The sequence below is a fragment of the Euprymna scolopes genome, chromosome 7 (assembly GCF_053919585.1).
Source record: "Euprymna scolopes isolate OS-2025 chromosome 7, ASM5391958v1, whole genome shotgun sequence".
NCBI lineage: Eukaryota > Metazoa > Mollusca > Cephalopoda > Sepiida > Sepiolidae > Euprymna > Euprymna scolopes.
This window is the reverse complement of record NC_136488.1, coordinates 83890081-83917377: the sequence shown is the minus strand read 5'-3', so window position 1 is coordinate 83917377 and position 27297 is coordinate 83890081. Positions and strand designations below refer to the sequence as shown.

General features: G+C 34.9%; 2 protein-coding genes across 3 annotated transcripts in view; one reads left to right on the top strand and one right to left on the bottom strand.

The window, feature by feature from the left end:
• Positions 1-21181, bottom strand: part of LOC145280237 (meiotic recombination protein REC114-like) — a 31401-nt gene extending 10220 nt beyond the window's left edge. The window contains exons 1-4 of the mRNA XM_080132019.1: positions 21092-21181; positions 10790-10903; positions 9138-9221; positions 6122-6208 (exon numbers count right to left, since the gene is read on the bottom strand). Of these exons, the coding sequence (XP_079988145.1) occupies positions 6122-6208; positions 9138-9221; positions 10790-10903; positions 21092-21103 (297 nt within the window). The 5' untranslated portion in view covers positions 21104-21181. The remainder of the gene's footprint in view (positions 1-6121; positions 6209-9137; positions 9222-10789; positions 10904-21091) is intronic.
• A 231-nt stretch (positions 21182-21412) lies between these two features.
• The window catches only part of LOC145279814 (mitochondrial fission factor-like), an 86532-nt gene continuing 80647 nt past the window's right edge, over positions 21413-27297 (top strand). The window contains exon 1 of one of the 2 annotated variants that reach the window (XM_080131182.1): positions 21413-21707. In XM_080131182.1, the coding sequence (XP_079987308.1) occupies positions 21663-21707 (45 nt within the window). In that variant the 5' untranslated portion in view covers positions 21413-21662. The remainder of the gene's footprint in view (positions 21708-27297) is intronic. The other variant, XM_080131184.1, reaches the window with a different exon arrangement.

Sequence of the window (27297 nt, the reverse complement as noted above, 5' to 3'; positions counted from 1 at the left end):
GACCCATTCATATGTAATATATTGATGTTTGCACTATTGCTACACTATCCCTTTGATTACTGTACACACAATAACCTTTATCCCTGAGTGGCCATTGGGCCTTGATAAGTGGTGAACTCCATGTAAAAAAAAAAAAAATGTGCAGTGTAAATGGAGACGCTCTGATATTATTGAAGCTTTTTTGTTAAAACTGCAAAAGTATTTATCTAAAGCTAGTATGAATACCTGGTAAAGCCCGGCCGTAAAGTACGCTTAAATATGATATTTTAATCCTTGCATATTTCGTATATATTATTATAGAGTTAATGTTCTATCAATTTTTATATGTTATAAAGTTGCGATTTCAAAAATAAAAAATATAATCATATGACTTGGGTGCATCAGCTTAAATCAAAACCAAAACCAAAACTTATGAAGAATTCTTGGTAAAATTATTTATTACAAGAAAGAACATAGCAATTAAACGACCCAGATGTAAGCGTGACACACAAAAGAACACACACGCTACCATATTAATATATAGATTATTGATTGATTGATTGATTGATTGATTAAATAATTTTGAAAGCTCACCATCTTGAAATATTTAGTTATTCATTAAACTTACAAACACTTTAATAAATTAGGCACAAAGTCAATTATTCATTTGGCAGATCAGAGAGGGTTGATAATCATGCTGGGTCTAATGCTACGCTTGACTGGACACAATCACCATAATACTAGTTTTTCCTGTATGTTCTAATCTATTTAGAGTATTTGCAATCTTTTCAATTATTTTATTTACAAAAAAGTTATGTACAAGTTGCTGAAAAACGATGGGATGATGAAAAACAAAGAAAAGATAAGAAAAGATAAGGAAACCAAATAAAAGAAATTAAGGAGCAGGTTAGTAAGGCTCTCTCAACCTTTCTAAGAATAGACCCTCTAATATTTTCTGGTTTGTTTGCATCCGAAATAAACAAACAAAAAAAAAAGCATGTTAATTTTCCGAGTGGGAGTGGAGTTTAAATGGGCAAAAAATAATTAGAAAGTTGCTAGACTTGGCAAAAAGTAAAACATTCCTATCACGTGACAGGATTGACTGATTGTTTGGAGATATTTCTGTCTGGTGGATAACTGAATATACCTTCAGTAAGTTGAATGGGATAATTGCCCTTTTACCTCATTATAAATCTCACAGTCCTACTAGATCAGGCTGTCTTAAGATACTGGCTTCCTGACCTAAAAATGTACCAAACATTGATCTTATTGGTCCCCGCCCTTTCCTTTTGCAAAACTCACTCCATGTTCTGCAAAGCTTGAAAGAAAATACAATAATTTTCCTCTACAAAACAATCAAAGCAAACACCATGAATAAATATTAGAAAGAAGTTGAAGCATAAAGACTTTTACCAAAATGACCGGATTCGGCATTAAATAATCTAGAAAGAGTTGCTATACTGTAAAACCAAGCAATTAAACCAAACGACGAAGCCAATCTCGTTCTGCCAACCCCCTATGAAAGAAAGGGAACAGTGTGCACACAAGTAACTATTAGATTAAGAGAAAAAATAAAGATATCTGAAAATATCATTAATAAGTACAAACACAAGAATATCACATTGCAATTTATCTTATCATGTTTATTAAACTGAAAGCAAACTCTGCATGTTCATGGCAATTCTGACACAAGGAAAAATAATTATAGTCAAATCCCCAGGCTGCAAGTCTCTGTTGTTTTTTTATTCAAAATAAGGTCAACACATATGCATAATTCATGGGGGTAGGGAGGATTAAAACCTAGAAATATTGTAGTTTTTCTTTGGTTTAATAATTTACCTTTACTTTTCTGTATGCAAAAACAAAAAATTAAAACTGATATTTTTATAGAAATCGTTCCAGACAAGGTGTGAAGCCACTTAATATACAGAGTTCAAAAGAACAGATAACCCTTTCCTTGACCCAAAGATGTTCAGTAGAGATTTATGGTTAGTCTGCAGTATAAAGAATTGTTCATGTAGATATTGGTGGAACTTTGTAACTGCAAAGATAATAACAAGAGCTCCTTTCTTAATGTGTGAATAGTATACAATCGGATTTTTACTTCTGTCTGGCATTTTATGCAAGATACAGGCTTCTATTCCATATGAACTTGCATCGCCAGCGACTATTATATCTAGTTTTGGGTCATAATGTGTAAAGAGTAGATCTGATGTCAGATTTTTTTAAAAAATTTTATTGAAGGGGGCATAGCATTCAGGTGTCTATTTCCATACTCTGCCCTTTTTTAGTAGCTTGTTTAGTGAGACCGGTAGGTCGTGCATATTGGGAACAAATGTCTGGTAATAGTTCGGGAACCGCAAAAAACTTTGTAGTCCTGTAATATATTTTCAAGCCAGAATATCCTTTATAGATGTGTCCCTTTCTGGGCCCGGTCTTCTAATGTTTTTGTCTATGATGTGTCCCAAGTACTTTACTTCTTCCATGAAGAAATTAAACTTTTCTTCTTTAATTTTAAAACCAAAATCCTGTATTCAAAAGAATACGTTATGAACATGTTGTCGATGTTGTTCTCTGGTCACACTTATTATGATAATATCCTCCAGGTATGCCATTATGAAATAAAGGCTGCTCAACATATTATCTATAATTTCTTGAAAAATAGTGGGCTTTTGAATTTGAATAAACCCTTATGGGTATAAATACAAAGCAACATTTAGCTATTTTTCTCAACTGGAATTTGAAAGTATGCATCACTCAGATCGACTTTAGAAACTTTTCTTCCATTTAGTTTAGTGAAAATTTCTTATGGGCTAGGAAATGGATAATGTATTCTTTCAGTACTGAGTTAAAACCTGTGTAAAGTCAATTCAAATGCAGGTTTCTTTTGACTTTATTCTGACATAGGTGGTAGGAGCTGCCTATTGACTGCATTCAACTTTGATAGAATGCCGGTTTTTACAAACCTTTGAAGCGCCTTATTAATTTTCTCCAATTAGGCAAATGGTACATTCCTTTTTCTTTTTCTTTTTTTTTTCTTGAATATTAGTTGTATATTATCTTTAAATGCGAATCTGACTGACATTTTTGTGAATTTTCCAAAACTGAGAAAACTTCAGGAAAACTTTCTTTTAATTCTGACTTAAGATTTTCCTTCTCTGTCGTTAGAGTTCCACTTTTTGACAAAACGTATTTATAAGAAAATTTCACAAATTGAATTGTTGCATCCAATCTGTCCCAAAAAGATTTTCTGTGTTTTTTAACACACACTTTTAATTTCTTTACCATACCGTTAAATGTAACAATAAGTGATTAATTCACATTCAAAATTTATTTTCGACCCAGTTACCATTCTGGCTGTTTTGCAAAACTTTAGCATGGTAGGTTTATTTAATCTTTTCCATGTATGCAAATTTATGATTCATAAGTTTGATCCCAAATCTAACTGAAACTTCATGTTTAAATTTAATATTTTCATCTGCACATATTTAAGTATGTTTTATTTTTTCATTTGTTCTAGTGTGTCAGACCCGACTTTTAACTTTGTCCTTTGCTCTACAAGGAGAGCTTTTATGTCCAATTCTGTTACAAGTCAGGCAAGTTTTTGTGTGATATGGGTAGTCTTTACCCCCAATACAGGGCTTTGCACCAATAACATAGACTTGACAGTTACTTACTTTGATTTTCAGTGAATTGTCTTTTCTGTGCGTAGGGGGATAATGTTCTTTCTTTTTTACTTTCTCTGGAGAATTGTGTTGCAACTTTTTATGCATCTTTCTTAAGTATGAGACACCGGATTCTTTAATGTAACTTGAATCCTTTTTAATGCTAATCATTCATTGGCAGTCTTCTATCAACTTTTGTAGTGTAAAATTTCGTTTGCTTTCTAATTTAGTTAAAACTCTGTGTTGATTTTCAGAGTCTTTTGTCAATACCAATCTTTGTACAAATATCAGGTATTTGAAATCGTTTGTTGAAGTATTTATTGTGATTTTTTTTATTTTTGATGATATTCTATGGGATAGTGAAGGTGATGCAGCTGACCTCAGAATTTGCTGTCGTGGACAATTTTGGGTGCCACGGATCTGTGTTTTGTTTGAACTTTTATTCTTGGTGAGATGAGACTTTGTGGATGCTTATAAGGAATTTTTTTATTATTATTATTATTTGTATGTATTTGTTGTTTTCTCGAATCATTCTTGTGAAGTTTTTTGTTCTTTAACATGTATTTTCGTGAGGAAAAAGAATAAGAAATAAGAAGAAAATTTAAGCACTGTACTAAAGTAAGAAATAGAAAAAAGACAGACTACTGGGTTATGAGTAAGAGGTTAACTAGTTCTTGAGTTTTAGAAGGGTCAAGAGTTCAACTGGTATTTGTTCTAGTTTTCGAGACGGTAGCGGAATTTTTTTGTTTTATTTTTTTCTTATGGAATTTTCTCCGGATTAATAGTTCAGTGGGAGACATAGGAAAATGGCCTTGTAATGTTATAAGGAAAATCCGTTATCTCCTAGGGATCATGTGCTTATGGAAGCATGTTAAAGCTGTGATGAGAGATTATCGTAATCCTAAGATGCGAGATGGAGCCATGCTGTCGGTCTAAGGACGTTTGTAAAAGCTCATTCTTGGGGATAAAGGATGCCTCAACAATAGCGGCACAATCAATATCATACAGGTCATTTTAAAATGTCTTTCTAAAATATGAGGCGAAAGTCTTGTCTTCATCCAGGGCATAAATTAAATTGTCAATGACGTTCCAGACTGCATTTTGTAAGAATGCTATGTTATTTTCCAGGACTTGGATTTTATTTGTTAAAGTTTGTAGTAATAAGTCTGTTTTCTTCTGTTGTCTCAATAGCATTTGTTTTTGCTGCTGTTGTTGTTGTTGTTGTTGTTGTTGTTGTTCCAGTAACAATTTTTGGCATCTTTCTTCATTTTCTATTTTTATTCCTGAAATCTTTCTTCGTATTTTTTTTTTTTTTTTTGCTAGGTTATGCTCCTGCTGTTATTCTATGTAGTATTTGACCAATTTAGATTTTCTTTGTTTTTTCGCTTTTGTTCCATTAGTTTTCCTTCGTTTTTTTTTTTTTTTTTTGCTGCAAATCTATTTAAAAAAAAATGAATATGGCTTTGAACATGTGAAAAACAATATAATTTTCCATGTAGCCTCTTTTTTTTCCTCAACGATCAACACAATATAGATCTTGAAGAAAAAAAATTAATTACACCTCTCTTTCTCAAATAAAATTCATCTTTTTTTTACATGGTAGTTAAAATCAAGTTCTTTTTGTTACAACATTTAATTTTCTCTTTGAGGGGAAAACCCAAGGGAAAAAACAAAACCGAGAAATCACTTTTTAGTTCTATAAAAAAAAAATCAACTTATGGATTTTTCATTTATAATTATTGAATAATCTTATCTTTTAATTTTTTAGTTGGTGCAACGAAATGAGAGTTGGTGTGCTGAAGTGAGAGTTGAAGGTTCCTAGAAAACAATCCTTCAGAATCTTATAGAGTTCAGTGAAACTTTCAGAGTTGTTTCCTGGTCCTTAAAATGTTTAGTCATCTGGTTCTATGGTACCAACTCTCTGAATGATTTATTGTTAGTGTTTTTGGAACACTATCTGCTCGTTCCAATACTTTGTTGCAAGGTCGGTGTTGCTGCAGTGGATCCTTTGAATAAACATGTTGTTAGTTCAAACTAACAACATGTTTATTGTCGCCAGTTGTTGGGAAACACTAAGGTATTTTAAATCTGACTTTTCAACATGCATTTTTAAATTGTTGTTGCTAGTTGATGTGGGAATATTGGGGTATTTAAAAATTCAATTTTCTCTCATGAGTGCTTGAAACCTCATCGTCAGTTGTTGTGGCCCGAGGAAAAGGTCATAAAGAAAGACACAAACAACATGTTTAGGTAGAAAGAATATATTATACAAGAAAGTGAATACAAAGAAAGGTTGTCGTTATTTCTGACTGCTAAGTTAGACAGTCTGTAGTCTTGCATTAGATCGCGATATTTCCCCATGAGAGTATTAACTTTCTGGGTTTTTATAATGGTTAGAAGAGTCCATTATGAGTGAACGGGTAAGTTCCTATAACACACACACACATACACACATATATAATCAATAGAATACTAACCTGACCAGATCTGTGCATGAATAACATGCTATCTTCCAAGTATAAACCTGTCATATTTTTAATCCCGCCAAATATGGAATGACTCTCCTGATAATATAAAATAAATAATATAGAATTAACAATAGCATAATATAATGGAGATTTGGTGTGTGTCGCCAAGACTCACAATATCATTTAAAAGGAAGATAACATTAAACAACACTTTATTTTATCCTAACTTTGGTGTAAAGTGTACTCGTCTCGGATGGGGAATTAATACTCTTTTGCAAAGTTATGTTTATATTGGCCTCATTTGCCTGCTTATGTAATGTGTCACATGCGGACGGGTTAGTCCAATATAATTGGGAGTTATCAGTGTTGAGTCAAAGGATGTCTCTCTCTGCATAATATGTCTGATGTATATTTATTAGACTGGGCTTGTATTCAAGACAGCAGAAAAACAGATTATTATAGATTGCTATAACCTTTTGTAATTGACATACAGCAATAAATGCTTATAAAGTGTTCATAATATCTAGAATGCTTTAGAGGCTGACTCTACGGTTTTATAATGCATGTCTACTGCAAGCCAATTTGAGATATGCAAAATTGTTGCCTTTTATATAGCATTTTATAAACTCCTAACCACACTTGCATCTTTCACTCTAAGCTTTCACATATGATACTATATGACTTACTTTGACTAGATAGTTTTACTAAATGCTTGAAAAAAAAATCCTCCTACTTATCACAATCTAGGGCCAATTTTTCAGCTATCAGGAGTAATGCTCCAATTACAATCCTCTCTCTTTTTTATCTGGAATTAAATTTCAACTTTCTGGAATTAGATCTTCTTGATATGATTTCTTTAAATAACTGGAGTCTAGTAGTCGAAAAACACGTCCAAACCATGTTAATCACTTTTTACAAATGATGTCATTGATGGATTTGTTAATATTAAATCTCTTTTTCATATCTGCAACTTTTTAGTCAATTTCACAAAGTTAATCCAAGGATAGTTCTTAAACATTTCATTTCAAAGACATTGAGCTTCCGCTCATGCTCTGCCATTATCCTTCATGTTTCATTGTTATATGCAACAATAAGGATGCTGATATGTCCTTCTTGCTCGATATCTTTTAGACATCGAAATGCAGATTTTCTATTTCTATTCTTCTTCTAATGTCAGATGAGGATCCATGAACCACTGAACTAAGAAATAAAATTTTCGTTTTTTTTTTTCAACCGTTTTGTTGTCTATTGAGATATTATTTTCAGAAGAAGCAGATTTCACTGGTTTTATTTTCATCCAGCGTTTCTCAGAAGTATAGAGCTTCGATTTATTAAAAATAACATCAATGAGCATGATTTCATCAGCATTAGTATAGAACTCACTGGTAAGCAACAATATTGATTGCAGACTTTCCAGTTCTTTCATCACAAATTCCAAGGAAACATTGAAGAGGGCAAGAGATAAAAGACAACATATATACCATGTCTACACTAACAGGTTAAATTGATTTTATCTCTCTTTTTTTTTATTCTTATTCACCCCAAACAAGGCATATTGCTATGTGAATGTAAGGGGCTACTTTGTGGGACCATGCTTACTGAGGCACTACATAGAGAGTTAAGCAGTGAGATGCCTGTTTACATTACATGTAAGTACAGTCAGAGAAGCAGGAAACAGTGCAGTAATTCCAAAGTCTAGCAGTTTGAGGGAAGAAACTATTATAGTAGATTCCATGAACAAAGCTTCTTTCTTAGAACTGCACGCCTGTGGAATTGTCTTCCGTTTTCCTGCTTTCCGGCTGACTACAACATGGTTGTGTTAAATAAGTTCTTGATGAGCCGTTCCATATAAGTTATCAACTTTACCGAATTTTCATTACTAATGATTACTATATTGTCCAATTTCTACTGTAAACTCTTTAACCCTTATCCTTGAGTGGCCTCTTGGCCTTGATAATGTGGTGATGCCTGTGTAAAAAAAAAAAAAAAAAAAAAACCTTTCCAGCAGCTAGGGGCCTCTACAGTGGAGGGGTGGAATTTTGCGTCTTGTCAGGTTAGTCAAGGACACAAGTGTTACGGATTCATCAGAGCACATTCCATTAAAGTACTTGTAAAACCGGCACAAGGATGTAACATTGCAATGATATGACAGTGGTTGGAGTTTGGTTGATAGTGCAGAACCTATTAAATAGGAGACTTCTTTGGATCATGTCATAGATAAAGAGACTAGTCGTAGATGCACCAGTCTAGATATGGTAACAGTACTTCACGCATAGGCAAATGGTGGCTTCATAAAATATAAGATACTGTCAGATGTGATTAGTTTTCTGGCATAGTAGAGGGACTAATTATTAAGTTTTTCCTGTGCGTATGATGTACTTTCTAAAATGTTGTTTGAATCGGTCTCTACAAAATATCTTTATTAATTTTGTATCATTAGAATTATGGATCCGAATTCTAGCTCCTGCAGCAAGCCTGCTATCACGCACAAGCAAAGATTCTCATGAGGTTTTGTCATAGAATTTTATTTACATTTCTAATTATATATTAAATATTAAATAATTTTAACACCAATATATAGTTAAAGCAAAATCAAAATAATTTCCAAACTATCGATAATGTTTACTCATTCATTTATTTTTATTATCATTTATGTGTGCAGTCATGCTTTGAAATATAGCATAAATCATAAATCTATGACGTTACGCCAAAGTTATAATTATATTGTCCAAATAGGTCAGTGGGTAGGACCTAACACTGAAGATCTCAAGGTTTCGGATTTTGATTTCCAGTCATGGCATCAGTTTTATTTGTTGGAAATTTATTATTTATTATTAATGCAATATTCTCCATTTCTAAAAGTAGTTAACATTCCTGATATTTCGAAAGGAGACAGATTCTGCAATGTATTTATTATGTTTTAAAAAATTGTCATGGGCGGACGAACAAAATCACTGTTTATATAAGATAAAAAGCAAGTTCAGTTAGTTAAACAATTAAATTAGTAAAACAATAAATTACTTACCAAAACAGTACTACCCTGAGTAAGGATGAAATGAGAATGATCCTTTATAGTAATCTTCATTTTTTCAACAGACGTATCAAAGTACTGAAAAGATATATATAAGGAGTTCATCACCACCACCACCACCACCACCATCATCATCATCATCATCATCATCATCATCATCATCATCATCATCATGACCATATAAAGTGTTTTACTTTTAAAAAGGAGTTTGTTTTGAAATTATTACATGTATACACTATTTGGATTATTTGGATTATTCAGAATACTCGTCTCATCTTCAGTGTTACTTTCACAACAGATCTGTGGTGCAACGAATAAAGTGCTGAATAATAATAAGTTTAACTGTAGATCTTATGTAGGTTGAACTCTCAATCCTTAGTTCTGGTGATACTAAAAATATAATTAAGAATTAATTAAGATTTCTACTCAGTCATTGCTGATGAAACAAGCTACACCCATAGATTAAATAAAGAGTTTGGTTCAAAATTCTATACAGAGTTCCGAGTTCAACATAAAGATTCTCAAGTTTGACAAGGTGCATCTGAAGGAGGTCAAAAGTTATACAGACCAAAATGTTGTGAATATAATACCCAAGATGAGAACAGCCGTATGAATAATCCAAAAGATACAAATTATCAATCATCATCCAAAAAAGTATTAATACGTGTATGGGTTATGTACAGTTCAATTATTAAACTATATATAAAAAAGAAATTATGTGTCTGTCCCCACCTTCTTTCAATAGAACAAAACTGACATTTGTTTTTTAATTGTTCTTCAATATTCTTATTCGTATTCATAACCTTTTAATATGTGTATCTACAATAGACATATTTAATTTACATGGGTGTGCTTTGCTAGTTGTTCTTTGGAAGTGAGCAGATTGGCATCCTCAGAAAATGTTGGGATATAGTTAAGTAAGCTTTTGCCACTGAAGCATAAGGGTCTACTATGATGAAGACCAGATTTATAGGGGTAACTGTAGTACAGAGTGAGGCAGCAAGATGTTTATTAACATTACATTTAAATGTTTGCATGTAGGTATGGTTGAGGAAACAGGGAACAGATAAAGAATTCCAAAAGTAAGTAATTCAAGAGAAGAAGCTATCAGAGTAGAAAATTTCCTGGCATCTAGAGACCTCCAAGGTGAAGGGATGGAATTTTACTGTTAGATGGCAATATTTTCTGACACTGTTGGGGTGCATCCTCAGCATAGCACACATCATAATGAAGTGGTTTATAGAAGCCATGCATTACAGGAAGAGACCATAGGAGAAACGATATCAGAATACATAAATCAAAGCATCATGTTTGGGAGACATGTTATACAGCCAAGTTAACCAAATATAGGTTGATATGCAAAGACTTTGAATATCTTAAGAATGGAGTGCTAGAATCCAAAGTCGAGGAGGAGGAGGAGGAGGAGGAGGAGGAGGAGGAGGAGGACATAATACTTTGTAATGTATATAACAGAGCATGATATCAGTGCTTAAATGAATATGACATATTTTGAGTAACCTTAAATTATGGTTAAATGTCTATGAGCTTGGTTTTGGATAGGATTCAATTGAATGAAACGAATTTTGGGGACTTGATAAAGATATGCACTTTGCTAAATGCTTTTCAGTTTGATATATTTGCATTACCTTCCATGTTCCACTTGACATCGATGAATTTTGGCTATCAGAAACCAACTTTTCTGAATTTAGATATCTGCCATAGCGTTCAATGTTCCAGGAAATACTTTCAGATTGTGACATCTAGCAAAATGGAAAAGAAATTTAAATCAGTTATTAAATTGTTAGATTATCGATTCTTGCATTAAATTCATATATTTCTTAATGTTGTATTATCAAATGGAAAAGTATTCACATATATAAAATATAGAATAGACTTATTCCGATAGGTACAATAATGGAAGTCTATGTCAGGTATCAACAACTGGTAAGTAAGTTGACAACTAAGTATTTGCATTCCAACTCGTAACTTTAACCGACTCCAACCTCTTTCACTCTCCGTAAATATATGTGAGGTGTGGTCACGTGTTCAACCCACATCACAGTACTTAAAAACCAAGTTCTTGGGAAAATGAAACATTTTAGCATAACCATTTATATCAGGAGTTCTCAATCTTATTTTGCTTGTGGACCTGTACGAGCCTTTTTCAAGTCTCACACAAAACACATTCATATTTCAAGCTGTCATATACATACGCGTACACAAACATACGCGCCCACGTCCACACATGTACACTTATTCACGTTCGCGTACATACACTCAAATTCACGTATATATACACACACACACTTACGTACACACATGTACTCACACACGCGAACACGATCACGCACATGGACGACGTCACTTCCGCTTTCTAAGGAAATACACATGCGCAAAATACACTCTGGAAACGAGTATAAAAACAAGGCGATAAGCTATTTCTTCCTCTTTGGGAACCAACTCTCAACTAGAGAGGTTGGGCGAACAAGCCGCGCGCCGTTTCGGCGCGCACGCGCACCTCACGCCCACTTCCTACTATGTATGGAGCACGAGCTAATGACTGTATGTATACATTCTCACCCTTTCTCTTTCCACCTACTACTGGCCACTAAGAACACCATCGCGTCGCTGACTACTAACTGATGACAACTCTGATATCCTCTCCTTTGTCTACACGCTGGACTACCATTCTCAATTTTCATACAACATTTATTTCTCTTCCCACGCGCGGACATGTTATAACTAAAATGTTCATTTCTTTCAACAGCAAATAAACGACATTTATCTTATCCATTAATTGTGTCTTTGTTTCCTTCAATTCCCATTCGTTTCATTATTATTTTGTAACGGGATTGGGGTATTTATATATCCTAGTCCCCTACAAATTTGGTGACCCCGTTATTTAAACGAAATGGATGAGGTTGAATGAAGCACTCATACACACACAGACTCTTTCTCTACAAGATAAACTTTCCCTCTTCACCACTTAACGAGAGACGCACGCCAAGGTATAAACTTTTCCTCTTCACCACTTAATGAGAGACGCACGCCAAGCTACAAACTTTCTTTCTCACCAGCTATCAGCGAAAGACTCACGCAAAACTAACCACGTTTGGTACCCTTTTCTTTCGCTTGTTTCTTTCACCAAAGACATTCCTGTTCGTTTAATTCAATTTAACAGGTCGTTCGTTTCTTCCTCGAGACAATTCATTTTCCCTCGGAACGCGAGAGGAGCACGCATTTCCTCCTATGCCACAAGTCCACAACAAACTGGCGCCCGCGCCCGACTGACTTGGAACGAACAAGCATGGCGACCCTACCGTTTTGAGATTAATTGTTTTGAGCGAGACGCGCGTTTTATTTGATAAAGAAAAAAACGAACTTCTCAACAAAGAAAACCAAGCGAACCAAACCACTACCCACAGGAATAGCTACTACCAACTACAATGACGAACCCTCGTCAGACTCTGCAAAAAAAAAAAAAAAAGAAAAGAAAAAAAAAAAAAAACGAACACGGAGTTGTCGACTTTCATATCGAATTTAAAAACAAATTCGAGCTTGACAAACATTTTCACAGTTTCCTGACATTACCCTGCAACAAACGCGAGGAGCAAAATCACATAGGCCTATGCAATTCCCTCCCGCACAAGCAGACGCAACAACAAAGAAACAGGACATCCCTATCAACACATAGGAAGAAGTTGAATCAACAATACGAGTTGAGATGCACGACGCACGCGGATAAACTCAAAACTTGGAAGTTTCGTTGACAGCCGGCAACCACGAACGACTACACAACAAACGCCCGTACAGACAATGTACACACATTACCGCAGACGCACTTGCGAAGACAACAGTAACCAGACCCCGTTCAACAAGAACAAACACGCGACTAGCGCCCGTCCAAACGATGCACACATTACCGCAGAACCATGCGAAGCTACCGTCAACTGGACACACACACGACACCGTCAACACAAAAAAAAAAAAAAAAATTTCCTTCCAAACGGAACAATTCACTTCTCTGTCCAAGCAACTCTTTGCACATGTCAGCACACAACAGAAACCAAACCAACAAATGTCAGCCAAAAAAAAGAGTAAACGCATTTTCCACGCGTAAGTAAATACTTTTTTTTTTACGAACAAACTCCGTTTTTGACATTCTGTTCTTTTTGACGTTGTTTTTCAAACAACCACACCAAAAAAAAAAAAAAACAAAAAAAAAAAAACAGGACAAAAAATCAACTGCCGAAAACATTACTCACAAAAAAAAATATATATATTTATACATAAATATATATATACATTGCATGTATATTTTTTTTTCCTAGGAAGGGGAGTATTTGTACGAGCCTTTTTCAAGTCTCACACAAAACACATTCATATTTCAAGCTGTCATATACATACGCGCACACAAACATACGCGCCCACGTCCACACATGTACACTTATTCACGTTCGCGTACATACACTCAAATTCACGTATATATACACACACACACTTACGTACACACATGTACTCACACACGCGAACACGATCACGCACATGGACGACGTCACTTCCGCTTTCTAAGGAAATACACATGCGCAAAATACACTCTGGAAACGAGTATAAAAACAAGGCGATAAGCTATTTCTTCCTCTTTGGAACCAACTCTCAACTAGAGAGGTTGGGCGAACAAGCCGCGCGCCGTTTCGGCGCGCACGCGCACCTCACGCCCACTTCCTACTATGTATGGAGCACGAGCTAATGACTGTATGTATACATTCTCACCCTTTCTCTTTCCACCTACTACTGGCCACTAAGAACACCATCGCGTCGCTGACTACTAACTGATGACAACTCTGATATCCTCTCCTTTGTCTACACGCTGGACTACCATTCTCAATTTTCATACAACATTTATTTCTCTTCCCACGCGCGGACATGTTATAACTAAAATGTTCATTTCTTTCAACAGCAAATAAACGACATTTATCTTATCCATTAATTGTGTCTTTGTTTCCTTCAATTCCCATTCATTTCATTATTATTTTGTAACGGGATTGGGGTATTTATATATCCTAGTCCCCTACAGACCTATTGAGAGATGCTTTATCATCTGTGAAACTCATATATTCATATACGATTTTTAAAATCAAATATATGTTTTTAAGTTATTCAAAACTTATAATGAATCAATTTCTTTATATTTTTAACATAAAATCCAAATACAAATCTTGTAAATTTCAATAAGCACGTATATCACCGAGTAAACAAAACAAGCACGTATATCACCCAGTAAACAAAACAAGAAAAATATTCTATTATTAAAGTCTCTGTGTTTTTTTTTTTATTTGGGAGAGGGGGCTGTGACTGCATTTTTATTTGTATCAGCCAATTTATCCTCTGCCTATTCTGATCAGATCCGAAATTTATTGCTAGAACTTGAAAATCTCTGTTAAATTTTTGGTGTCCAATTCTACACAATGCACGAGCCTTTTCTAGTCTCACACAAAAACACGCGTTCACATCTCAAGCCATATTTCTTGTCATATACATACGCGCACACAAACATATGCGCACACATACACACACGTACATATATTCACATTCACGTACATACACTCACATCCATGTGCATACACACACACACTAATGTACACACATGTACGCACACATACGCGCACACGTATGCACACATGGACAAAGTCACTTCCCCTTTGAAGGAAATCCACACATGCGCAAAAGACCACCGGAAACAACTATAAAAGCAAGAGACAAGCTGTTTCCTACCCTTTCCAATTCGACTTCCGAGCTGAGAGATTCGCCGGACCAGCCGCCTCCGTTTCGGGGCGCGCGCGCCTCATGCCACCAGCTACTATGTGGGGCAAAAGCTAACAGACAGTACATACACTTTATATGCTTTCTCTCTCCATGAACTGGATTGACTTTCTCACTCTTTCTTCCCTTTTGCCTGGGTTCGCCAACCAGACAAGTTCGCATCCACAGCTAGTGGCCTGAAGACTGCCATATGCACACAGCTTTACTGATCTCACCCCTCTCTCTCTCTCTCTTTCTCTTTCTACATGCCGGACTGCCATTTCTCGTTTCTCTACTCCATTTCCTTTTCTTGCCATGCGCGAACAAATGATGGTGACCCAAACATGAGATGAACCACGCATTTCCTTTTCTTTCTATACCACCAGTTCCGCAACAAACGATGGTGACACCCGCGCGGACATGAACACATGTTACACCTAAAACGTTCATTTTTCAACAGAAAATAAACGACATGTTTATTTTATCCAGCAATTGAGTTTTTGTTTCCTTCATTCCATTCGTTTCATTATTTTCTTTTGTAGCGAGTTAGGATATTTATATCCTGGTCCGCAACAACAAGTATCTTTTTTTTATTCATAAGTATTGTGGTTACTGAATTACAAAGTGATTCCTGTGAATACTAAAAAGTAAATGGCTCTAATTGCTATACCCTTTCTTTCTCTATTTCATTTGGATTCACTTTCTTAGTCATTTCCAAAAGCAAGTTAGTTGAACAGGACTCCATGAACGTCTACTCACCCTCACTCATGCTTTTAGGTCAGCGCGAAGCAAGACAAAAAAGAACTCAATGACTCATGTACTAACTTCTACATCTTGCGCACAGGTGGGGAGGGGGGAGCAGATATTCTTGGAGTCTTGTTCAAGGTGTTACCGGTTTGAGAATTCTGGAGAAAACTGATTTTGTTGAGTTCTAAATTTGCATTGGTTTACTACTTTCACATAAACGTGTTACTTTTGAGATTTGGAACGATCTTTATTGGTTGAAAATACTTTGGGTTTACACCTTCCTGTGAAACTTGCTTGCTTTTGGAAGTGACAAAGAAAGCAAATTCAAACAGAGTGGAGAATGAAAGAGTGTAGCAATTAGAGCATTAGTTTTTTTAGTGTTCGTGGGAATCGCTTTGTGATGCAGTAATCACAGCATTTTTTTACTTTTCATTCATGTTAAGAAATTTTTATTGATTTATAATTCTTAATTTATTTATTTTTTAACGCTCAGTTTTTGCCTTGTTTAATTTGTAATTTATTTGTTCTGCTATTTATTCATTCTATTTGTTTTCCACTAGCAGGCCTTCCAAGCATTGCCCGGGACTATAAAAGTAAACAAAAAAATGTGTTTATTTGTGAATGAAGCAATTTGATAATATGGTAAATATTATTGTTGCAATTTGATAATATGGTAAATATTATTGTTTGCAATATTTTTCTAGAATTATCCTAAATTTTTAAGAAGAGCTTCCACCTCTTTCTCATGATACTAAGGGTGTATTCCAAAATAAAAAGGTTATTATTTGGGAGGGAGGCTTTGTTAACTATTCTGTACTTACATATGTTATGGGGACTTATGCAGAAGACGGACCGTGGTATTTTTTTTTTTTTTTTTTTTTGTTTATCAAAATGTTAAGTGAAAGTACAAATTAGTTATAAAACTCCTTCCCCTTCTCATGAATATCTACATATGTTTGTGTGTGTGTGTGGGCATGTTACAGATTATGCAGGGTGTAGACCACAGTTGGGGATACTACATATAATTTAAAAATAGACTAGCATCCAAAAAACGTCACTTACTAAAAAATAAAAATATATTTAAAAAAAAAAACAACACAATAAAATTGTGTAAGAAAGAAAAAGAAGAAAACAAAACAGAAATGACTCGATAATTAAAAAATAAAAGGTTAAGAAGAACAAATAGAAGAAGAAGAAGAAGAAGAAATGTTATCGCATTAGGCAGATGTATGCTCAACCAAACACATGCACACAAACAAACACATGTATGAACTATAATAAGAACCATTAGCAAAGGGAAATATGTGCAGTAAGAGAGGGGGGAGTAACCCCTTTACACACACTCTGGACCTTGTAGAATAATAGGGAACAGCAGTTTGACAGCTACAAAGCCTCTGTTAGAGTGATTTGTATTGTACGCACGCACACATGCACATGCACACACATGCACATGCACAAGCATATGCACAAGCACACACACACACATGCACCTTGTCCTTGTAAGGATTTCTTACTTGAAAGGTTTTACATCGACAACTTAGTGAAGACTCACCAGTCTCCTGCCCATCTTCTGCAGTTTTATTTAGACGCTATAGCGGTTATGTGGGAAGAAGGTTTGAAAACTTTTGCAGTAATAGTGAGTTGGTTGCGCAGCATATGAAACTTGACAACAATTACTCCTCTCATGGAAATTCGTATGAAAAGATTTGGGGTTACCTGTACAACCCTTTATCTGACAAGATGAAATTAAGTTCTTGCATAGTTAGAAGGAATGTCTCTACTAAACACAACATTTTGTCTGTAAATTCCTCAGTCTTTGATTCCATAGGATTGGTATTATCTGTAACTATTAAATGTTGAATAATCTGTGCAAGTTCTGAAAATTGGGGATTTCCTGAGACCAGAATGTTCCGCATGATATTTTGGTCTCTTAGAAGAGTCTTTATCAAGAGCTAATTGGTATTGGAAATCTTAAGTTCAACAGATACTTTGTTAATACAGATTCTGTTGTTGTCTTGATAGTATTTTGCGATGCTTCAAATCAGGCTTACGCTGTTGTTGAATATTTATATCAGCATGGTGAAGCTAATTTGATTTTTGTCAAGGCAAAGGTAGTTCCTTCTACTAAGAAGACCTTACCCACATTGGAATTATTACCTGTTTATATGTGTGTGAAATACGTTTCTGTGCTGGTTAATATATTCTCTTCTAAAATGTTCAGTGAAATTATTATAGCCATGAATACTGAAGTCATGTTGTCCTGGCTTCTGTTAACTTCTATTAACTCGAGGTGTCAATTTACCAGAAATCGTTTAAAGGATATTAAAACAATGATTGTTGATTTACATAACAGGGGATATGAAGTTAGGTTCAAATATATCAACACAGGAGAAAATTCTGCAAACTTTGTTACATGAGACATCTATCTAAACAAATTAAGAAGGAAAATGGAATTTTGGTTGAGAGGTTCTGTTTGGTTAAAGGGAGATAACAGACTGGCCTACCTTTGGCTTGGAGTGCCTTATCTCAACGAATAAAATACTCACTAATGCATACACTAGGTGTGAGGATGAGTTAAATAATCTTTCTGTAATTAATGTAGAAAGATTTTCATCTTTAAAGATTTTGATAAGAATATTGACTTTAGTTTTTAAATTTATATTTAAAATAAAAGTTATCAATTGTGATTTTAGTCATAAGGCCAGATCTTATTTAATTAGGTTACTCAAAACTCAAAGTTAATTTCTGCTTTTTTTTTTTTTTTTTTTTTTTTTTTTACATAGGCATCACCACATTATCAAGTCTCAGAGGCCACTCAAGGATAAGGGTTAAAGAGTGTACAGTAGAAATTGGACAATATAGTAATCATTAGTAATGAAAATTTGGTAAATTTGATAACTTATATGGAACGGCTAATCAAGAACTTATTTACTTTAGACTTGAACACAACCATATTGTAGTCAGCCGGAAAGCAGGAAAACGGAAGACAATTCCACAGGCGTGCAGTTCTAAAAAAGAAGCTTTGTTCATGGAATCTACGATTAGGTTTAGGCACAGATAAAGAGTGGGGGGAATTATTGATAGTGTTTACAGCTAGACGAGTGTTTCTTGTGAAAGTTTGGCGAGGGGGGACCATAGATTGAAGCTCAGTCGAACACTTTCCATGAAAATAACGATACATCAGAGACAAACTCGCAACAACTTGCTTAGGGAAAAGAATTATTTAGATAAATTCTCCTATAATGAGATCCCTTTATTGGTATCTAAATTCAATCTATATATTTGTTTAACATTTTTTTTACTGCTGTTTTCTGTGATATGAGATTTCAACCAACGTAGGGTTTTTTGGGGGGTTGTAATACTTTTAGCAAAATAGAAAAGAGTCCATTCCCTTTGTTTGCAATTTAAGTTTACATTTTGCAATGTTGTCTTTTTTAAATAAAAGTCATTTCGAGTCGATTAGTAGAAATATCTGCAGACAAAGTTAACTTAATATCTGAAATAACATCCCAAGACTGTTCTTTTAGTGAGGGATTTATTTCCTCATCTTTCAAGAATAACCTGTAAAAAAAAAAATCACAGTTCTTCGTATAGTAACGTTCTCTGTAGAGGCTAGAAGTCTGGTGAAAAAATAAAACTTCCTCATTTCTTCTTTGAGTCCAGTCAGAATGGAAATAGTCTTCCCATGAGGATCGAACTCATGCCATTCAAATTATGAGACTGCATAGGAATATTCTTTTCTTTTGATTTAGAAAAACTGCAGCTTGAGATGTGTTTGTTTTCTTTAGGCCTTAGAAAAAAATATCCAGTGATAGATACTTTCAATTCAATATTTCCTACTGAGAATATTTCTCACATGTGTGTTCTCTCCTCCAAGCTGGTATTTTCCCAACATATTTACCTGCTAATTCTCGACAAATTTCTTTGTTTTCCTTTAAGTAGATTTCTCTCTGTGAGATACAACTACGTCAGATAACTTAGACACGATCACATCAACATTTTATCTTCGCCAGGTAACTTAGACGAGTCACTTCAACATTTTAACATCCTGTTTAGATGGAAAAAAGATCAACACATTTTGAATGTCCATTCGATTCCATTCCAATCCCTATTCGAATTCAATTCAATTCCATTCCGAACTCAATTCTGGACTGCTAGCTTCATCTTGAAAATTTATTTCAAAACGTAGTAATGCATGAATCAATCAACAGGCAGAAATATGTAAAAACCGACTTGATGGAGAGAGTAAATCTCAACAAAATGGAGAAATAAAAAGGGTAGCAATTAAAACCCTTTGCTTTTTAGCATTCATCTGAATCATATTTCGATGTAAAAATCTGATGATGAAAGAATTGAAAAGGAAAGAGGAAAAGTAAGCTGAACAAACAAAGAAAGAAAAGGGGTAGCTTATCATGCTCATTTCTTTCACCTTGCACATCTATTTTAATCTACCACAAGAAGAAATAGTAGCGGTTAGATTTAAAAAAAAAAGTTTTTAAAAAATTAAAAAAAAAAGAAAAGAAAACACTTTGGTACTTGATGAGGAGTGTGGACCCATGCGCAAACGATTGCTTTCCATGGTGCGCTCCCTTAGCAGACATGATGCATAGTCGCAGAAGGGATTCAGTGGTCTATTTAGCCATTGAATTACGTTAACTGCTACAGTACAAATTGGAATCAACAGCTAACTTATATCGGACTTATATCATTTTAAATTTATTTTTATTTTGAAAACCTTCTACGCATGTCTAAGAGAGCGGATCGTGGAAAGCAAACGTTTGCGCATGGGTCCACACTCCTCATCAAGTGCCAACACTTTTCTTGGTTGGTTGGTTGTTTTTGTTTTACGGCATATCAACCCTTTTCAAGTTATTTAATGCCGAATCCAAAGATTTTGAAGAAAATTTTTTTTAATAAAATATATTTCTTGTTTTAATGTCGGTTTCTATTTAACCCATAGTTGGGACCCTAATAGGTACTACCACTCTGGGTCAGAGTGGACCTGGGAGCAATGGCAATTAAAGGGTGGCTCCACACTCCCCAAAGCCCACAAGCTGGGGCCTCACCACTGGATATAGTTTAAGGTCATATCCAGGACCAACACTTTTCTTGTTAAAGTAAAGAAAATAACATAACAGCGTAGTAATAGGCAATACAAAATTCCAAAATGACTGAAACGAAATAGTTCCAGCCAAAAAAGCTCAAAAGTACCAAAAGTTTTAGTAATAGATTTCAAATGTACTTATTTAAATCTGTCTTTGATCTTTTTTTTTTTTTTTTTTTAACTTGAAATATTTTCAATAAATAAATTAATATTAAATAAAATATATAAATATCAACAATAAAAAGCAATATGTGACATTTCTGATTTTTTAAGGTTAAAAAGTTGTAAAAGTTACCATTTTTTTCATGCAGGAACTGTTTATCTTCTTGTTAGAAAAATATCTTTTGAAAAAGCAGACGACAAAGAAACTTGGTTTTTATAATTTTTTTGTTTTTTTTACGTATTATCTTTTTAATCTCTAAACTTAGAAAAAACATATTCATAATAAACTAAAATATTAAATTAATAAAAAATAATAATGTTAAGTATTTTATCTCAATATATTTTATATTGATTTGTAATTTTATTTTAAAAAATAATTAAAAAATATATAAAAATATATATAAATATATCACGGTTTGACCTTTCAGAGGTTAAAGTGCATAAATTGATGACGTAGGCAAAAGGTGTGTTTATGTTTGGTAGAAAAATGGCGGAAACCTTTATCTAAAAATTGTTTCGCACTTAAATAGAAAAAAATGTGTCCTTTTGAGAGTGGATAATTGAACGACTTTACAACCGATTAAATTTTCGTTTCATCAATTGATGAGACTGGTGTTCTACTAGCTGTCATATTGCCTTTCTTTTTTTACAAAAAAAAGTAGTTTTAGACACACTATATTTCCTTTTTACACTATCATTGAAACATGGCAGACACAACAACCACTTTAAATCCTGAGACAGCAACTGAGGTAAGTTCGAGTATAAAATGGTATTTCTAACTATTAGAGAGGAGAAAAATTAACCAAGAAATAAATATCGAACGCGGAGGACGTTTCTTTGATAACTGTCATCTACTTTTTAGTCGATTATTAACGAAACCAAATCCGATTTATTTCTCAATGTGACAGAGTGGAGACATTTTTCCTAGGATTTTTAACATTCTTCTAAGCACTTTTAAGAAATTGTTTTTTTTTTTTTAATCTTTAAAACAAATTTTTTATATACGTGGATGAATGTTGTACGGTCCGTCATGACTCTATATCGTTGCTTTACCCTTTAAAATATGGTTTTATTCGTATTATTTATTTATTTTTTTTATAACAAAAATATGCAACGAATTCTTTCTAGGGACACTAGTGAGCTTGTTTCTAGCCTTTCCTCCTGTTTTCACTTAATAATGGCAATTCACCGTAATAATAAAATAGTTTATTTACCCATATTTTATATATGAACGAATATTTAGTATAGTTTTTTAATTCCTTATATATTTTTCGCAAAATAACATCAGATTTTTATTTATTTAAATATTGCCTTATTTACAATTATTTGGTTGTGGTAATATGCCGAAAAGTCACGTGCCTGGATTTTCACGAACGTAAGCCAGTTTTAAAGTTTAAATTCCATAATTTATCTTTTATTTCTTCCTGCGATAGACTTTGTGTTTTTTTTTTTATTTAGTGACGTTTTGGTTTAGGCCCCGAGGCCATCACCCCAGGCATTACCTCCATCTCATTTGAAAGTGTAGAAGTATAGTTTGTTGCCGGCTGTATGAAGCGTTCTTATCGGGGGAAATGCCGACGGGGACGATCGTGAACCTGAAGGCCTTAACAAAGACCACGGTCATCCATTCAATAACCACCCTCTTTTTGGAGGGGGTGGATGTGACACACCATCACCACCACCACCACCACCACTATAGATTAACATCATGTCCAGCTTTCCGATAGTAGAGCGACAGCGTACTAAATATACTTAATGCTATTTTTATTAATAAAAATACAACGGTTTCCAATAAATAATAATAACAAGATGTACAGATGTACATCATGTAGAGATGAAATACACGCCAGAATTCAAAGATTGGTGACATAACTCAAAGTAGTCTACAAATGTAAACAGTATTTCTTTTTTATGGGGGTGGACGTAAACTTTTTTTTTTTTTTTTTGTAATTATCTATTGTTTAGTAGTTGCTTTTTTTTTTTTTTTTTAACAGGTTTTCGTTTATAGGAAAATACTTTTATTGTAACTTTGGAGTATATATATATATATATATATATATATATATATATATATATATATATATATATATATATATATATATATTTTACTTTCACTTTTAAACATGGTGATCATTATTACAAATAATTTACCTTGGTCATGTCGAATTAATTCACTAGACTATTTAATGTCCGTAAGCAAATAGTTAAAACGAAAGACATAAAGTATTCTTTGTAATGTTTTCTCTTAACTTAAAACCTAACAGCTAAGAGATCCAAAATGAAGGTTGAATATCGCCACTTTCACCACAAGGAATGTCACAATTCTCGATGCCAAAGTTAATGAAGCTATTTTACATGCCATTGTTCCTTTTTTTCTGACCTCGTGTATTCCCGCTTTCTAGGAAACCACAGGCTTACGGGTTTAATTCGGTTGACTCTCGGTTAAGAAAAATGTTGTAAATTAATAACCTCCGAAAAATTAGATTCTACTTTTTTAGGTGATTACTTGTGAACACTTTGAAAAAGCACGACAGAAAGAATGAGTTTTGCATATAAATTTAACAAAAATGATCCCCCTATTTCCTGGTCATTCTAGCATTTAGAGCAGTTAACTAAATTTTTCTTTTGCTATGGGAGATAAATCCTGTGCGTTTTGTTTCTTTGGGAGAATCTACTTTTTTGGCAATTACGTGTGCTTTTACGACCTTGCCACTCTGACTTAGGTTAGGGATTAAAAAAAAAAAAAAACCCCAAAACTGGTTAGCTGCTCTAAAAAGCTTAAATGTACCGGAAATGGGTGATCGTTTCACATTAAATATTATATTTAAATATTTTAATGGAATGTGTTCCGATGAACTTGTTTCATTTGTACCCCCTCGACGTACATATCTCCGACAAACCCGCTTAGCAATAAGATCTCACCCCTTCAGTGAAGGGGCCCTTCCTTCACTGTTGTTGTCCCTAAATGCCAGAAAGCTTTCAATTAGTTTCTTCCCTCGAACAGCTAGACTTTGGAATTCACTTCCTGCTTCCCTGGCTGTACTGATATGCAGAAGTTTGAATGTAACATAAACAAATATCTTGTTAATCTTTCCTAGACATGGCCTCAAATAGTAGCCCCTTACGTCCAAGTGGCGATATGCTTTGTAAGGGGTGAACATGAGTAAAAAAATAAAAAATAAATAAATAAAACTGATCTTTCACTCTAAATTCTGAAGGACTCAGAGTATTTTTATTTATTTTCACCATGTTTTTCAGCACATTCATATGTAATCATTAAAAAAAAAAAAAAGTAAAATCTCATTCGGTTGGGGAGGCGGGTAGCTGAGTGTTGAGCTATAAATTTACCAAATCTAGAACGTTTTAGCCACGCTTACATGCAGACATTAGGTCAAACATTTTTCATTTTCTTTCAAGTATCTCTGTTTTCTAGGATGTCCTATACATATAGGATTAACTCGCCTGGCCATCACTTTATTCCTTTCCTTTTTTTTATGCAATCATGGATGCGATACTACCTGATACGAATGTCTATTTAATTTATATATCCAGCTTTAGATCTTTGCAACATAGATATAAAACTGAATAAAATAAAGCACTTGTAAGTAATGGGCACTCTGTGATTTCAGTTATGTAGTCAGTTCTGAGTATTGAGACTCCTACATCATGTCCTGGAAATGACCAAAGTAATTTATAATTTGAAAGTCACAAAGAAAATGTAAAAAGATGGACAACATTCAGCATAGTAATTGTCTGTATTTTTGAGATGAGGTGTTTTCATTGATTGAGATTGTCAGACTGACTTCCTCATCTTGGTTGTTATTGTCACAACGTTTCGGCCGTTTTTGCCCTCCGGCCTTCGTTAGGAGTTTTGTATCGAACTGGGGAACCGTTTGTTAGGAGTCTCGAACCCAACCCTTTATTATTATTACAGGGGTACCGTGTTCGGACTCCAGCTAGGCTTTGGGACATAGTTGCTGATTCTCTGTTTTTGAATGTTACTTTTTCACTGCCTTCGTTCAGGATTGAACTTAGCACCTTTGGGTAACTACTCACTCCCTGATTTTCCTCTGCGAACAGACGCCACACTTGACGACTTGAAAATCACCCCTTCTCAGGTACATGCTATTATAAAAAACCTAGACACCTCTAAAGCATGTGGACCAGATCTCATCCCGGCTGTGCTATTAAAAAAATGCTCTGCCGAGGTTGCTCCAGTTCTGTCCAAACTTTACAATAAATGCCTTAACGAATCTTGTTTTCCCGACTGCTGGAAAACCGCCTCTGTGGTACCAGTCTTCAAGAATTCTGGTGAAAGAACTGACCCACTAAATTATCGCCCCATTAGCCTCCTCCCGCTTTTCGCCAAAATATTTGAGTCCTTAGTTAATAAAGCCCTAGTCCAGCACCTAACAGCTGCTAAACTCTTGACTGACAAACAATATGGATTCAGGCAAGCCCGTTCAACAGCAGATATCTTAACTGTAGTTTCTGAACGTATATACCGTTCATTGGATAAAACAGGGGAGGGTAGAGCGGTGGCCCTTGATATATCTAAGGCTTTTGACAGGGTATGGCACGATGGTCTTCTAAGGAAAATTAGATCATATGGAATCACTGGAAGAATTCATAACGTAATTAAATCCTTCTTAAGTAATAGAAAAATCAAAGTTGTCCTCGACGGACGTACATCCAAACAATATGACATAAATGCGGGAGTGCCTCAGGGGTCTATCCTTGGACCTCTATTGTTCCTGATATTCATAAACGACCTCCCTGATAATATTGTTTCGGAGATGGGTATATTTGCCGATGACACCACTCTCTATAACAGATATGAGGGGAAAACAAATGAACACATATCCAAGAAAATGGCAGAAACACTAGAGGATGACCTCCAATCCGTAGTGGAATGGGGACAAAAATGGTTGGTCTCATTCAATGCTGCTAAGACTAAGCTTGTTTCCTTCAATAACTACAAGAAACCTTCTCTACCACCAATAGCAATGGCCAAGAACACATTGCCTGAAAGTACTTCTTTTAAACTCCTCGGCCTAACGTTTACAGGGAATATGAACTGGAATAGATACATTGAGAGCATTGCCAAGGCTGCTGCAAGGAAGGTTGGCTCCCTCTACCGTGCTAGAAAACTACTTACGCCTGCCAGTATCCTATACCTCTATAAGGCAACCATTCGCCCATGTATGGAGTACTGTTGTCACATCTGGGCTGGTGCATCTGCTGCTTGTCTCTCGCTCCTGGACAGGGTTCAAAAAAGAGTCGCAAACCTGATAGGTCCTGAACTGTCATCTGGGCTTCAACCTCTGTCCCATCGACGAGATGTTGCATCCCTCTGCCTGTTCTACAAATACTTTAATGGTGAATGCTCTGACGAACTGCAAACACTTGTACCTCCCCGACGTAACTACCCCCGACAAACCCGACAAGCTACTAAGTCTCATCCCTTTACAGTGGAGATCCCTAGGTGCAAGAAAGCCTTTTACTCCAATAGTTTCTTCCCCAGAACTGCGGGTCTTTGGAACTCCCTTCCGGGATTCTGCTTTCCCAACTGCAATGATATGCAGAAGTTCAAGTGTAATGTTAACAAACATCTTTCTACTCTTCTCCCTTCATAATGACCCCGCTAATTAATTCCCTAATAGTAGCCCCCTGCTTCAAAGTGGCACTGTGCCTTGTTTGGGGTGAAAATTGAATAAAAAAAAAAAAAATTAAAAAAAAAAAAACTGTAAACTTTGATACTTTGGGACATAGTTGCTGGCCGAGTGGTCCTAGACGTTGTATCAAAGTTTACAGTTACCCAAAGGTGCTGAGTTCAATCCTGAACAAAGGCAGTGAAAAAGTAACATTCAAAAACAGAGAATCAGCAACTATGTCCCAAAGCCTAGCTGGAGTCCGAACACAGTACCCCCGTAATAATAATAAAGGGTTGGGTTCGAGACTCCTAACAAACGGTTTCCCAGTTCGATACAAAACTCCTGACGAAGGCCGGAGGGCAAAACGGCCGAAACGTTGTGACAATAACAACCAAGATGAGGAAGTCAGTCTGACAATCTCAATCAACATTCAGCATATGAAGGAATAGGGTTTAAAAAATATTTTGTCCTTGAAAAATGCTGAAAAGCTTCCTTAAGAAGGAAGGTAAACTGTTGAGGCCATTTCTGGGATTGGCTAAATTCTTCACCAATTCTGAGAACTGACTCCATCCTTGGATTAACTTTTGCGAGATAAACTAAGAAATACAGGTATCAGAAGAAGGCATCATATTAACGGGTCCATCAGTAATGTTATTCGAAAAAGTAGATGAACATCGTGACCTGT